Below are 16,196 nucleotides of genomic sequence, written 5' to 3'. Positions count from 1 at the left end.
TGTATAAAATGAGTTAAGTATACTAGTTTGTACTACCTCAGTCATCTGATATCTAAGCTGAACCTAAAGGTAGGAGACCCAGAGATCAATAGGGATTGGATTCACAGGGATTGGAGTCCTTGATTCTAGAGGTTTGGGGAACAGAAGTTCAAGTCCAGTGTGAAAGACATTTGTCCAGGTGGGGAGAAGTAGGATAATGACAGCAAACAAATCATAATATGACCTTCCTTAGAGAATGCCTGGATGGATAGGTGGAAAATGAAGATGACAAATTCATTCTAAAAAAGACCTAGATTAGAGGGAAAAGGACCCACATGAGCAAAAATGTTTGTGGCAGTTCTTTTTGTAGTGGCAAGAAAATGGAAATTGAGTGGATGCTCATCAGTTGGAGAATTGCAGAATAAATTATGATATATGAATGTTATGGAATATTATTGTTCTGTAAGAAATGATGAGCAGGTTGATTTCAGAAAAACCTGGAGAGACTTACATGAACTGATGTTAAGTGAAGTGAGCAGAATCAAGAGAACATTGAACACAACCAGAAGAAGATTATGTGATGATCAACTGTGACGAACTTGGCTGTTTTCAACAATAAGGTGATCCAAGACAATTCCAATAGACTTGGGATGGAAAGTGCCATCCACATCTGGAGAGATAACTGTAGAGACTAAGTGTGGATCAAAGCATAGTATTTTCACCTTTTTTGTTGTTTGCTTGATTTTTTTCCTTTTTGATCTAATTTTACTTGCACAGCGTGACGAATATTAAAATATTTTTAAAAGAATTGTACATGTTTAATTCATACCAGATTGCTGTCTTGGGGAAGGAGAAGGAAAGGAAAGAGGGAGAAAAAATTGGAACTACAAGATTATGCAAAAGCAAGTTTTGAAAATGGTCTTTCTATGTATTTAGAAAAATAAAATACATTTATAAAAAGAACCCTCAAAGAAAAAAGACCTGGATATTATCATGAATTTAAAACTCATTGTTCTTTACAGTATAATATATAAGCCAAAACACTAATGAAACATTGAGTTGTATAAGTAGAAATATAATTTCCAGAAGGAGGCAGGTACTCTTAGGATTGTACTCTTCCTTGGTCAGACATGTACCGTGGTGAGATGTGGTCATATACATTGTATATTGTGTTTAATTAAGGAGGGATTTTGATGAACAGTTTACGAAGATGTGACTAGAGTGATGTAGTGACTCAAAAATACATATTAGAATTAGTGAAAAGAACTGGACAAGTGTTACTTGAAGAAAACTGAGGGAGAAATTAAAATTTCTATATTCACACATCTGAAGGATTGTCCTCTGAAAGACGAATTAGACTTCTGCTTAGCCTCAGAAGACAGAGCTAGGTTTATAGGATGGAAGTTAAATGGAAATACATTTTGGAGTACTATAAAGAAAAGATTACTATTAATTAGAACTCTCTAAAATTGTGAATAGACTGCTTCAGTGAGTAGTGTACTCCCTGCCACTATAGGTATAGGTCTTTAAGTGGTAGCTGGAAAAGCACTTCTGAGGAGTGTTGTCCCGTACTTTCATGCTTTTGGTAGTTGTTGAAGTAGAGAACCTTTAAAGGTTATTTCCAATTCTGACATCTTATGTTTCTGCATTGGACATAAAATGAATGAATCAGTTGATTTTTTATTTTAAAAAGATAGTGGAATCTTATCTAGGCATATTTAGATATAAAAGAGAGAGCCAGGGGAGGGGGAGAGAGAAAGAGAAAGGGGGGGGGAAGGAAGGAAGAGAAAGAGAGAGAAGGAAACAGAGAGGGACAGAGAGAGGGAGGGAGGGAGAGACGCACAGAGAGATGGGGGGGGAAGAGGAAGGGAGAGAAGAGAGAGACAGAAAGAGGGAGAGGGAGAGAGAGACTGAAGTTAGTGGAAAGCCAGGATGGGGATGAATGAGAGAAAAAGGGAATAGAATTGAAGGCATAGGTGGTTTTACAAGAGATGGTATACTTTTTTTTCTCTCTTGTAGGAAGCAAAACGGGAGACACTTTTTAAAAGTGATTTCTTCTGGTTACCTTTCATATTATTCTATAAGATGAATGTATATTATATTTATTTTATGATTTAGTTAAGTTAATAAAGGTGTAGTTGCCCCTGATCAAATAGATGGGAGGAAGGAATAAAGGACATGGAAGGAAAGAAAAAAGGAAATGGAAACAAGGAAGAAAGGAAAAAAAGGAAGGGAAAGGAAAAGGGATGGAGGGAAGGGAGAAAAGAAAAAAGGCAGAAAAGATGGAAGGAAAGAGGGAAGGAATAAGAAAGAAAGGAAGAAAAGAGGAAAATGGAAGGAGGAAATAAACTTTTATTAAGCTTTTACTATGTTCCAGGTATTGTCCTATTGCTATACATAAATAAAAAGAAAGACAGCCCTTGTCCTCAAGGAACTCATACAAAGCTGGGAGAAAAAACAGGTTGGGGTGGAGGTGGTAGGCCATGGTGTGATGATAATGAAAGTACTTAATAAGGAGGCATGATTTTGAAGTACTGACAGTCAGGAACAAGACCAAAAGAGAAATAAAGGCAGGCCGAGCTGCTCTTCTCCATACAAAGGAGAATTCAGGATTAATTTGTCAAGGAGAGAAAGGAGAATGGGCCTAGTGGGGGGATACTTCTTACTGAGTAGACGTGAGTATGGGCGACTGTTCCAGAGTGAGAAGGGCCCAGGAACCTAGGGAAATCCATTATGAATCAGCAGTAGAGGAAGTATGGGTTGGAAGTCAGGAACAGGGCTGGGAGAAAAATGAAGGCATAGAATGGCAATTTGGAGAATAGCATTTTAAACTTCAGATTATCAAACCTGCTCCCCAAACCTTACGTATTTGCCACTTGCTGAAAACCCATTACTAAAATTAATATATAAAATTTCTGTGCAAAAGGAACTTTAATAGATGATTGAGATAGCCTGATATTTTAAGTATATAGGCCTCCCTAAATTGAGTAATATGTGAAGGGAAGAATTAGTTAGGAAAATTATTTGCTTTTCTAATACTGCATAAAAGCTAATCAGTGTACCATCCAGGTGAATAATAATTTCAGTAGATTGATGGGGTTGATTTTTGTACTTTTTTATGCAGGAGGGGCTGAAGTGGGGGACTGTGTGGAAGGAATAACTGTCTACCTGCAGAAGGTTTAAATGAGTATTGTTCTCTGCCTCTGTTCCTTATAGTGATCTTGGTTTGGGGAATTAGTTGGCAGTCAAACATCAGTACAAAATACAAAAGATGGATTATTCATATTTTCTACTAACTGGGATTTTTTAATTATTCATGTACTTAGACATTTTTTTCAATCAATTTTTCAACAGTGGTTCTTAAGGAAGTCAAAGAAAAGGGTGAAGGTAGCAGGACAAAGCTTCCTGCTATATTTCTAATCCAATAAAATTTTATAAGAAAAATATAATTTAAGATATTTGGATGCAAAATAAAATTACATGAAAAACCAAGTAGATATAATTCCTTCATTCAGAAAGTATTTGTTGAATGTCTCCTTTGTGTATATTACTGTCTGGTTCTGTTGAAGATGCAAAGTGTAGCAGTGTAGAACCTCTTCCTTCAGGAAGCTTTCTGTCTAACTCTGGCAAAATTCAGAGTTTAGAAAAATAGTACAAGATAAAAATAAGAAGTATCATAAGGCAGCATCTGACAAGTGACAAATACATGTTAGATACACTGAGTGCTCAAGTTCAGTATTATCACTTTTATGTAAAGTGGTCATGGTGGGCTGATACTATTGTTCACTTGGACTCAGTATCATAGATTTAGAAGAGATTTCACAGACTACCTAATTCAATTCCTCTCCCCATTGACCTTTTTTTTTTTTTTTTTTTTTTTAATTTTAAGATGAGGCAACTGCAGCCAGGGGAAAATAGTGATTTATTCATAGGTCATAAGTACCAAAGCAGGATTTGAACCCAGGTTTCCTGACTCCAGAGCAAGTATTCCTTCCACTGTGTCAAATTTCCCTAAAAAATTAGGATTTGAGTTAGGTCTTGAAGAGCAGATAAAATTTGTATGTGTAGAGAAGGAGCATGTTATGAAGTTAGCACTCACCATTAGATCATAAGTTTCTTCAGCCTCTCCCCCTTCTTTTATATCCCTGTGACTATTAGTACAGCACCTGGAACATACATATGTTTAATAAAGGCTTGTTGATTTGATGTGTGAGCCAGACTGTGGAGAACATGGCAGATTTGAAAGTTTGGATTTAATTATATAACCATCTGGATAAATTCCAGGGAACTTATTCTAATTTGACTTATTACATAAAGTTTCATCGGTATTCTTTACTTTCTGAGAGTTCAGATGCATAATCATCATTGCTAATATATAAGCATATATGGTAACATATGACAGTAATTATTGATAACATAAATATTGCTAATATATAAATTATTGCTAACATTTTAGGATGTAATTATATGTATTATGAACAAACATAAACACACATGTTATACCAAAAGTTCTAGCAAAATTTGAAACCAGTCTCTTTGAATTTTTCTTTTAAATGCTTAAAGTATAAGGAACAATTTGAACTCACTCTATCCTTAGAGTTCAGTCATCTGTCTCCTACATGTCTTATGTCAACTTAACAAACAATCCTAGACTAGGATGGAACCATGCTACTTCCCTGCTAGTACCAATCTATCTTCCCGTGGTATTGTGGCAGAATTATTTTTGACAACCACACAGTAGCTTTTATTTTCTGGCTTGTGAGAGGTGGGGGAGAATGAATTGATGTTGATTTGTCCCTGTTAGGATGGGAATGCTCTACAGTGTGGCATTTGAGTGCAAAATAATTCCTGATTGGTTCTTCTTTGGAAATTTTTAAACTTGACTTTTATTCAGGGTCTGTTGTACATCTAGTGACCTCCACAGTCCCCCTAAATCTGTTTGTGTTTTTTTTTAATGAGGAAATAAGGACTCTACCTTTAAGCAGTCTACATTTATTTTTTCTTCATTCTCCCTTGCTTCTAAATGTACATATGGAAAAAATGAACTCATTAAAAATCATGTAATTTGATGTACTGTGTTACGTGTTTTGATTCATAGTCTCAGTTTTTCTGCTATATATTTAGATGCATAATGTTCATATAATTTCACCTCCATAGGACTCAGTTTCTTCATTTGTAAAATAGGATTTATAGGTTTCCTTACAATTTTAAAATTTTATCCATCCTATTTTATGATGCTGAAGCTGTCTGACAAAAAATATGTAGCTTGTCCAAAAGCAGAAAAAGGGTATATAAGTCTAATGCAGCCTATTTAATTCATTAGGGAGCTTTTAATGCTTTAAAAAAAAAAGGTTATCTATCTTGATCCTATTTCACCATGATTTTTGTACTTCCTGTAAAGCATGTGACCAACTAGTAAAATATGCCATCAAAAATTACATGAAAGAAAAAAGAAAATGGGCAAGTCATCTAAGGACACAAGATTTGTAGCAAGGCAGATTATGGAGCCAGCTAGACCAATAGTAAGGTCAAATGTATGGGGGGAACCTTTTCTGCCCTGATATGCCAGTGGTAGGGATTCAGACCCTCCAGGAGGATACTGAGATCTGAAAGAAAGAATGGCCCCTGCCAGCGTGGTTATGGATGTGTTTCTTAAGTTAATTGGGTTGTTTGGGGGCATGAGACCCAGTCCTTGGTGACAGGAGACAGAATAATATGACAAATTGTATCACCCCAGGCCAAATCAGATATTATATAGAACAAGAACAAAGAAGGCATAATACTAAGCATGGAGCAGGGCCACGGGCAAGTTCTTGTATGAGATAGTTGGAGCTTCTTTTGCTGTTTAAATTTACTCGAGGTAGTTTACCTTCTCTGTGAAGTGATGGGTCACATTCCCACTCTGGGCACCGATTTATAGTTAGGTGGTGAGGGTGAGGAATGATGGATAGATGGTTTGAGGGCTGCCTTGGTTAGGAGAAATCAAGGAAGGACTCCATGCTGGGGGGGGGGGGGAGGACTGTTTGTAGGACTGTATGCCCCAGTATGGCCAGTCACAAATGTGTCAGTAGTAGAGGGAACTTTCAAACTGATGAGATCAGGACCACTTGAATATTTGAAAAGGGAATAGGGCCAGAATTGGGTTGTATATTTTTTTTGTTGGTTTGTTTAAGTTAGCTTCGTTGCTCCAAAGTATTTGATGACTGTCAACCTTCTAAATTCTTGGTTGACCAGTGGGAGGGTTAGATAATAGACCGAGCTTTCATTGGTATAAGGAACTACTTACTAGGTGGGGAAATTTCCTCTAAAAATGTAAACTGGCACCTTTTTTCTTCCCTCCTTCCCTCCCTCCCTCTCTCCTTTCTTCCTTCCTTTCTTCCCTCCCACCCTTCCTTCTTCCCTTCCTCCATTCCTCTTTCCCTCCCTCCCTCCCTCCTTTCCTCTCTCCCTCCTTCCCTCCTTTCTTCCCTTCCTTCCTTTCTTCCTTCTTCCTTCTTTCTTCTTTCTTTCCTTCTTTCCCTCTCTCAACATTGCCTCTCATTTTAGACCAATGAATCAAGGAGAATTAGAGAGTAGAATTTAGGTCCCTTGCCTAATAGAGATCTGGATGAGTTTAATGCATATAATAAATGATATAAAAATGTTAATTGTTATTAACTGACTATTAATAATAGTCATAGTAAACTAGCTGTAATTTTATGTTTATAGTTCAAAGTTGTAATTTCTTAAATAGATCTACTTCATTTGGGAGGGGGGGCTTGTCTAAGGTAAGAATTTTGTATGGGTCGAAAAATTATTGGTCATAGTTAAATAAAGTATCTAATAGTAGAAGAAAATTATTTCGTATCAGGTCTGTCATATATTTTTGATTATTATCTTTACTTCTCCTCCCCCAACTTGTACTTTCTTTATAATAATTCCAGTCAGTGGAATTTTCTCAGTTTCTATTTCAGAGTCCTCTGAATGTTTTGTTCTCTTTGAAATGATATCCAGTTAAATTGCTGTTGTAATAATGCTGGGGACTCAAATGCCAATATTAAAATGCCAAGGACAAGATGTGATGCCTGGCATTATTACTAACATTTCCATAACCACCTATCCCCACCCTACCCCTTCTATTGAAGACTTGACTCCAAAACCAATATTTCAGGCTATCTAAAAGCTAAGAGGACCAGTCTTCTAACAGCTACCTGTCAGAATGCCATGGCATTTCCACACTAGCAATACAGAACAAATGCATTATGGAAAGTATAATTTGACAGCTTACTCTTGGAAACAAGGTCCTTTCAGCTTTCAGAGAGTTTATGAAGCCAGCCACTTCTTAAACCATGAAGGAGTTAATTACTATACAAAGAGAAAGTGTAAAGAATCATGGACCCACAAGTAAAGTCTTCATAATGTTCCAAGCTTTTGTTGTTTACAGTTTTCAGTTATGTTCAGCTCCTTGTAACCCCATTCTGGGATTTTCTTGGCAAATATGCTGGAATGATTGTCCTGCCCTTATGCAGCTTATAGTACCAAGGGTCTTCCTGACTCTTCACAGAATTCTGTCTACTGTACCACCTAACTACCTGTTCCATCTCTAGAAATGGTTAAATTTTAGAACTTCTGTTATCTCTAGCTTCTCGGTATTATGGTTCTAATAAGGTTGAATTGTTTATAAGTATAATTAGGGTTTATTGATCTAAGAAATATCTACAATCAGGGACTGGGATTTGTGAAGTCAAGTTGATGACAAGAGAGTCCAGGGGGCCAAATGTCATGTATGAGCAGGTATATTAGGGCAGGTGTGGTACCTTAAGGACCTCTTGATAGGACTTACACAGTGATGCTGTAGAGGACTTAGCAACCCCTTGTCCTCTGTATATACATACATCACTGGGAGCGGGGAAGGTTCTACTCCACACTTAATTCACAAGGAATCTTTCAACATTGAATTTGTTTTGCTCTCTCATCCCTAATTCACTACTGTTTTCAAGTTTCTATTTTTCCCCCTTTTTTCCTCACTCTCTTCTCATTTCCAGGTTCCTCCTATATTAAAATTAGAAACTTAAAAGGTTATTTCATCTTTTTACTGAATAAGAATATCCCTTCTCTCGTCTCTCAATCTGTTCCTAATTTTGTGAGACAAAAGTAATTCCTTCCTTCCTTCCTTCCTTCCTTCCTTCCTTCCTTCCTTCCTTCCTTCCTTCCTTCCTTCCTTCCTTCCTTCCTTCCTTCCTTCCTTCTTCCTCCCTTCTTTTTTTCCTTCTTTCTTCTTTTTTCTCTCTCTCTCTCCCTCTCTTTTTCCTGTTATACTTTCTTTCTCCACCAAGTATAACTTTCTTTTTCAGGATCAATTCTACATGTTCCTCTAACAAGTCTTAAACCTCAAAATTGTGTAATTTACAGTCCCAGTTATAGGTGGTATATTCCTGCTGATTCTGAAAAGAGTTTCTTTGTCTACATGGGAACATGTCATTCTAGTTTCATAAAATTGGGCTTTCAAGCTTATTTCAGCTGGAACGCAGTCTTTGAAGAACAGTCAAGATTAAGAAGCTCCTGAGTCATCCTGCTCAGGACTCAGACTTTTATTTTAGCAGCATTAAAGAAGGTAGCCATCTTAATGACTAATGAATAATAGTAATAACAATAATTACAAAAGAACTAACTTTTTTTAGACATTTAATGTTTACAAAGAAATTCACATAGATTATTTGACTCGTAATAGCTCTGTGAGATGATTGCTCTAGTATCATTTTATTAATGAGTGAACATTTACAAATGAGGAAATTTGAGAGAGGTTTAATAGACATGTTCAGTGTCATATACATGGTGAGGACCTGAGGTTAGATTCAGATGTCAATCTTGATTTTAGATCCAAATGCTCTATCTACTTGACAACTTTGTTGCTTAGATTTCATCTTTATGATGTTAACCTCATTAGATTTTCAATGAAAGAAATCTTCCATGTAGTAATTACTAACATTATGTCACTGTTATGATTAAGATTTAGTGAAATAGAGCACATCTCTATTAAATTAATATATGGCCTGGTTCTAGTCACCTTGGAATTTAAGATTATAGCTGGAACTCAAGTTTTTTCTTCCATTTTATATACAATAACAATAATGATAACTAGAATTTATATAGTACATTATTATTTGCAAAGACTTTGCCCATATTACTTCATTTTATCCTTTTACCAGTACTAGGAGGTGAGTTGTATTATATACCTGTTTTTACAGATGAGAAAATTGAAGTAAACCAAAATACATAAAGTATTTTACTATATAGTTTAGACTGTATAGACTACTGTAAAGAAGTTTTAAATGACATTTGGGATTTTTGAACATGTTGTCAGTCTCTATAACTTGAGTCCTTTGAAAGATCTCGATTTCATTCGTTTGGACACTCCACCAGTGCCTATTGCAATCCTCCCAGAAGTGAATGGTTCATGTATTGATTTGGCCTAAGAGTATGGAATTAGATCAGTACATGATTGATCAGTGCTGTGGTCAAGGAATTTAAATAAGAGTCTTCCTGCGTCAATGCAGATTAAAATTTACCTATGACTTAGTGGATGATACATTCTGAATGATTGGTTTAGATCTTGCTTCAGCTGATGTTTTTTTTCTTTTTCCCCACTCTCTTGGTCACCATTGACCATGTGGATGTTGAACTGACCCATCCTTCCTTCTGTGGTGGCGTTGATTACTGACTTTGATATTTCCCAAAATAATGTTTTGAAGAAAACAGTAGATATTACCTCTGGTGCCATGTATTAGCAGGCAGATCAGAACAGGTTGCTTCTAGACATGTAGTCAGGAGATTCTTGAATCTCAGTTTGTGAGACATGTTTGAAAGAATGGTAGCTTTCACCCCTGCTTCTGGGGCAGGATGGAATCTTCAGATAAGAAAACAGGTCAGCTAGCGTCATGGATGTCTGCCTTCCCATAAGCAGGACTTGGCCTCCAGAGCTGGGGTATATGAAGCAGGACTCAGTCACTGAAGGATTGATTGGAGTGCCAGGCAGGGAACCAGTACAGACACCTAAGGATGGCAGGATTAGGTGGAAGGAGACCTCATCACTGAACTGGAGAAGGAATAGCAACCTGATCATAAGGAACAGGGCAACAGCAACAACAGGAGCCATCATTCATTTTAAGCTTCATGATTTTAAAAGATCCTTTACATACATTCTCTTAGTACTGAAATTGGGCTTCAATTTAACACTAATAGCCTTGTGGACTTGATTCTGACCCATAGCTACCATGCTGCTTCTGTTTAGTTGTTATTCAGTTGTTTCAGTCATGTATGACTCTTTATGACCCTATTTGGGGTTTCTTTGACAAAGATACAGGGGTGGCAATCCATGTCCTTTTCCAGCTCATTTTAGAGATGGGAAAACTGAGGCAAACAGGATGAAGTGACTTGTTTAAGGTCACTCAGCTATTGTGAATTCAGATCTTACTCCTCCAGGTTTACAAAGGTGATGATTGTTGTTTTGTTTTTCATTCTCTAAGAAGTCCATGACTCCTTGTGGGAGGAGATGCCATGAGATAACATGAAAGTGAATTGGATTTAGGTGAGGAAGAGCTGTGCAAGGTCATCTGCCTTCCTTTCCCCCCCAGAGCCATCTGGATCCAGAGGCAAGATATAGATCAGAGCAACTGGAGATGGCCCTGGATGCAGTAGGAGACCCTGACTTTTTTAAGCTAAGGTGTCCAATAGATCTCAGTTTGACTGAGTCTGCACCCATTCAATAATTAAGGCTAGGTAGCAATTGAATCAGAGAATCTCCTTTTACATAGAGATGGTTCAGTACTCCACCAGCTACTTGCCCCTTCCCTTCTCTCTGTGCTATATTAACAGCAACCCCCAGACTATAGAGGAAGGAGTTAAGTCCTAATTATAGGATCTGGGGGCATTCAGGTTGAAAGATAGATTAGTGAATGTAATGCTACACAGTATTGTGCTTGTAACTATCTGGAGCCCCATATCCTCATATCCTTGTATGTTATTATAAATAATATTGTTACTGATACATATTTATGTCCTATCTCCCTATTAAGCTGGTTAGTTTTATGATGATGACACTAATAATGATAGGCAGCTTTTAAAGAGCATATTTTATCCTCCCAACAATCTTGGGTGTAAGATATTATTATCTTCCTCATTTTGCAAATGAAGGAACTAAAGCAACAGAAGACTCCTTGATCAGGGTCACATAGCTGGTTAGTAGCTGAGACTGGGTTTAAATTCAGATCCTCTGATCCTAGGTCCAGTGTACTATCCACTATACCATCTAGCTGTCTTGAGAGAAGAATACAAAATTAATCATCTCCAATCTCCACAGTACCCAGTATAATGCTTAAAAGTAGTAGAACATACGCATTTAATGAATGTTGAATTGAGTTTTCTGAGCCTCTTAAAGAATTTTCAAATCCCCAATTTGCTCTGGGACCCAATAGCTCCTAGATGCTGAAGTCCAGGTGCCCTGAATTTAAGGGCAGAATGCTGATTGCTACCACATGTCCTGGAAGTTTTATTTCCTTTAAGTTCTAGAGAGCTTTTTAGACCTCTCAGTGGAGAGACTTCAATGAATAAAGAAAACTTGGAGTTTCAAGAAGTAGAAGTACCAGTCACTCTCTCTCCTTTGGGAACTTTGTTGCTTGAGTTCTTCTGCATTCCTCAAGACCAAATAGCGGATTATGGTCTCCACAAGCACTCATGAAACTTCATGGTTGCACTTTTAAAGCATCTGTGCTTTTCTCAGTGGGTTTTGTTATGTGATACTAGGGTGTAGCTTTATAGAAAAAAAAGAAAACAGGAATAGAGAGAAGAGGAGAAAGCAGAATGAGGCATTTTTAGATGTGGTATTTTACTTTACTGTATTATGGGGATTATTTCTTTGTTTTTCCTCAATAGGAGTGTAGGTGGGAGGGAGAGAAAATATATTTTTGTACTAAGAAGAAAGAAAGAGAAACAAAAAGAAACAAAAGATACAGAGAGAAGGGGAAAAGAAGGAAAGAAGGAAGGAAGGAAGAAAAGAAAGAAAGAAAGAGAAAGAGAGAAATAAGAAAAGGAAGAAGAAAAGAGAAAGAAAGGAAGAAGAAAAAAGAATGAAAGAAAGGAAGAAGAAAAGAGAAAGAAAGGAAGAAGAAAAAAGAAAGAAAGAAAGAAAAGAAAAAGAAGGGGAAGGGGGGGAAGGAAGAAAGGTGCTTAATGAACACTTGTTGATTGAGTGATGGATTTAAAGCCCTTCTGAACCTGACTTTAATTTTTCTGAGCTTATTATACTTAATTATCCTTCATGTATTCTGGTCTAAGCAAACTGACCTTTCTGTTGTTGCTCACATGTGAAGTTCCTTCTCCTATTACCTTCCCTATATTCATCTGCCTCCTCCACCCCTCCTATAATGTCCCTACATGAGGCCTTTTCCTTCCTTCCCATATTCCTAGCTTCCTCCCTCCCTCCTTTCTTTAGTAGGATGGAAGGAGGGAAGGAAGGCAGTGTGTCTTTAGGAAGTCTACTGTTTTACTATACCTCAAGATCTCAGATAATCAGAATAACTCCTTCAAAGCTATAGACAGGCTTTAAAATAATGGCAGAAAATAATATGAAATTATTTGCTAAGCAATATTTGGAAATTAGCTTCCTTATTGCCAATATGTTCCTAAATGAACAGTTATGAAGCAGTTTTTTTATAAGCACTGTTTCTAGCATGTCTTATTTGAGCTAACTTAGAAACACAATGAAAATCACAGCTTTGAATGATTATTAGCATAGTGTTACCTAGCAATGCCATAGTTATGTCTGAGAGAGCCATTTTCATTACTTTAAGTGGCTTATAACTTTTCTCTTAAACTCCTTCTTTGTGTTGACATTTTGCTTAGATATATTTTAAACAGAGATGAAAATCTGATTAGCTACTTCAGAGTTCAGAAATGGAACTAGTTATGAAATTTTAATTAGGAAAGGAGAAAGGAAGGGAGAAAGGAAGAAAAAGAGAATCAGTCAAAAGACACTTGTTGCGACAAGATATATCATCATAAATATAAAGTGGATGAATATAAACATGATAATACAAAATAGTAAAATATAAGATAGATTGGGAGGAAAAGGTAAGTAGAGAACTGCTTCCTCTGACAGAGATATTTGGGCAAATCTTCACCTCTCAAGGCCTCAAGCAACTCTATAGAAAGCTATTAATTCCTGATTTACATTGATAGAAGGAATTTCTTCACTGGGAGCTCCATGTTGGGGAGAAAATGCAAAAATGCTCCATGAGGGTACATGTAAAAGGCAGGAAAAGCTATTCTTTTTGCCTTAGTGTGAGATATAAATGCTATATTGTAAATGCTGTATTGATCACCTTTATATAGGTCTTTATATAGACCTTTAGAACTGATAAGCCCAGTAATGTAAATAGAAATATTTGTTATAGATAAGGAAATTAAGACTTTGAGAAGTTAAATATCAGGTCATCTTGTACAAGACCTTTAGCTAGAAACCATTTTTAATTATTCTGGAACCAGCTCTCTTTCTGCTACCTGCTTTGGAAAAGTCAAACATCTTTGTCAAGCAGTGAATGCTTTTTGCTGGCTTTATCTGAAATATTTATTTTTAAGATTTTGGTTTGGAGTAATAAGATTGCAACATTCAGAAAACAAACAAAACAAACAAATTAACAAGATTAGATTTACTTTTCAGATCCTTTGGAATAATCAAGAAGTATATATTCAATGTATAAACACAAAGTTGTTTTGAATATTCTCCTATAGCTGAAGAGGATCATTGCTTTTGGTTTTGGGGAGTTTGAGGCACTGACAACCAGAGTAGGGTAACAAGCTAGACTGACATGCAATAAGATATAATTCATAGAGAGCTGTCCTTGGAATTAGGAAAACGTGGGTTTGAGTCTCACTTCTGACACCTAACTGGCTGTGAGACACTGGGTAAATCATTTAATCTCCTTTGTTTAACGTTCTAGCCTTCTTGCTATACTTTATATACAAGTACTCCGTTTCTTATTTTTGTAGCACAGTCTTTTTTCTTACCTCCATCTTTCAGAATCACTGGCATTTTTCAAGGCTCCACCAACTGAGATCTTTCCTCATACTATACCACTCTGAGCTATTAGTATCTTTCCCCCAAAATCACTTTATATTTATTTTGTATATTTCATATATACTATGCATACACATACTTTGTCTTCTCCATTTAGACTTTGCATTATTTATGGGAAAGACATATTTTTCACATTTTTTTCTTTGTATGCCTAGTACCTAACACAGTGCCTAGCACATAGTAGATGCTTAATAAACAGTTGTTGATTGAGTGATGGATTTAAAGCCCTTTGGGACCTGACTTTAATTTTTCTAAGCTTATTATACTTAATTATCCTTCATGTTTTCTGATCTAAGTAAACTGACCTTCCTGTTGTTGCTGACATGTGAAGTTCCTTCTCCCATTGCCTTCCCTATGTACATCTGCCCCTCCACTCCTAAAATGTCCCTACATGAGGCCTTTCTTGACCTTCACAGCTGTTAATGCATCTTCTCTCTCAAACAAAATACCCTGAAATACCTTTCATTTACTTTACACATGTGCTGGACCTGGATTTAAAAAGACTCCAGTATTGCCTGATGGATAGAGAGCATTGAAACCAGGAAGATCTCAATTCATATTCTGCCCCCATACATTTTAGTAGCTGTGTGACTCTGGGCAAATCACCCAGACCAAGTTCTTTCCCAGTTTCCTCAGTAAAATGGGGATAATAATAGTGCCAGGGCTGTTGTGAGGATCAAAAAAGACAATTGTAAAGTGCTTAACACAAAGTAGCTATTATTAATTATGGGCGTAGGACAAGGACTGGACCTGTTATTTTACTAATATGCAGACTCTATAGTGAGGAAACTTTCTCTACCATTGCAAGTTGGAATAGTCTCTGTGATTTATAGTGTTAGAGAGTGGTCTAGAACAGTGATGGGTTAATTGATTTGCTCAGAGTTATATAGCCAGTAGGTGCCAAAGGCAGTACTTGAACTGACATCTTCCTGTTTCCAGGTCTACTCTTTATCCATCAGGCAATATTGCCTCTAACTGAATACACAATTGCATAGTTTTAAGTATTTGTTCCACTTCTTGAATAAGATTCTATGGTCCTTCCTCTTAATTAAAAAAAATTTCATGTTTCCTTTCTCTCTAAAAAAAAAGTTATTAAGTTGTTTTAATTTAAGAATAGCCCAGATTTATTGTTCGTTACTTCTTGCTAGAAGATGTTTCCTACCCAGAATCAGATGACTGTCCACTATAGAAGTTCAATAATAGTTCAGATATGAATGCACCATTTATTATTGGTGCCATGTTAGACATTTAATGGCCTACTAAATGAAGTATTGGAGAAGTATAGTGTTTGAAGCCCCATTAGCCAGATGCTTCTTTAAAGCACTGAAGCTTCCCATAGTGACTTCAGTAAACTCATGCAGCATATTCCGTTATTACACATCAGATTTTTCTCTCTTCTCCAAGTGATGTTTGCATTACTCCTTCTACATTATGTTCTTCAATGTTTTATATTACAGTCTCCCAGAACGATGGTCATTCAGAGCCTACACATCTGTGTTGTATTTTGACCCTCGAATGAGGATTTTCATCCAGACCAAAAGAGTTCAAACCAAGTACTTGTCTTATTGCCTCTACAGACCCAGGTAATTACATTTTCTTCAAATTATCTTCATAGAGACTTTCAATTTCAAGCCAAATGGTCTTGAAAGCCAAAGAAAAAATAACATTTTTGTCAAGGTGAGGAAATTGATTTTGATAGCAGCGACCTTTATAATGTAAACAAAATTCAAATTGAATTGTCAAGGAGGGTCACTAAAAAGTAATCATGTGTGACAAACATTTGGTGGTAATAGTGGTTCAATAGTATTACTATTCTGAGAACCCTTCAAATAAGATAATGAACAAAAAGTAAGCATTAGTTTTTAACTTTAGTGTTTTTGAGGTACTTTGGCTGTTAAATGAAAATTTCATTGAAAGACTATAATTCATTTATACATGTCATTTGTGAGATGCATTTTAGATGAAATGTGTTTGTGACTATTCTTTTGAGGGGGGGGGGAGGCGGACTTGTGATTTCATTGACAAAGGGAACTTTTGGGGAGGAAAATTCCTCCACTATTTAAATCAGGGCCTTCTCTGTAATTTATGGTCTTAGATAATTTTT

At 36.5% G+C, this 16,196-nt stretch overlaps 1 protein-coding gene across 1 annotated transcript in view; it reads left to right on the top strand.

The window, feature by feature from the left end:
• MORC1 (MORC family CW-type zinc finger 1) overlaps window positions 1-16,196 on the top strand; it is a 179,785-nt gene that overhangs the window by 40,966 nt on the left and 122,623 nt on the right. Inside the window, exon 10 of the mRNA XM_031961278.1 lies at window positions 15,550-15,675. Coding sequence (XP_031817138.1) covers window positions 15,550-15,675 — 126 coding nt within the window. The remainder of the gene's footprint in view (window positions 1-15,549; window positions 15,676-16,196) is intronic.

This window comes from Sarcophilus harrisii, chromosome 3, assembly GCF_902635505.1.
Source record: "Sarcophilus harrisii chromosome 3, mSarHar1.11, whole genome shotgun sequence".
NCBI classification, from domain to species: Eukaryota; Metazoa; Chordata; class Mammalia; order Dasyuromorphia; family Dasyuridae; genus Sarcophilus; species Sarcophilus harrisii.
This window is presented reverse-complemented; position numbering and strand designations above follow the sequence as displayed.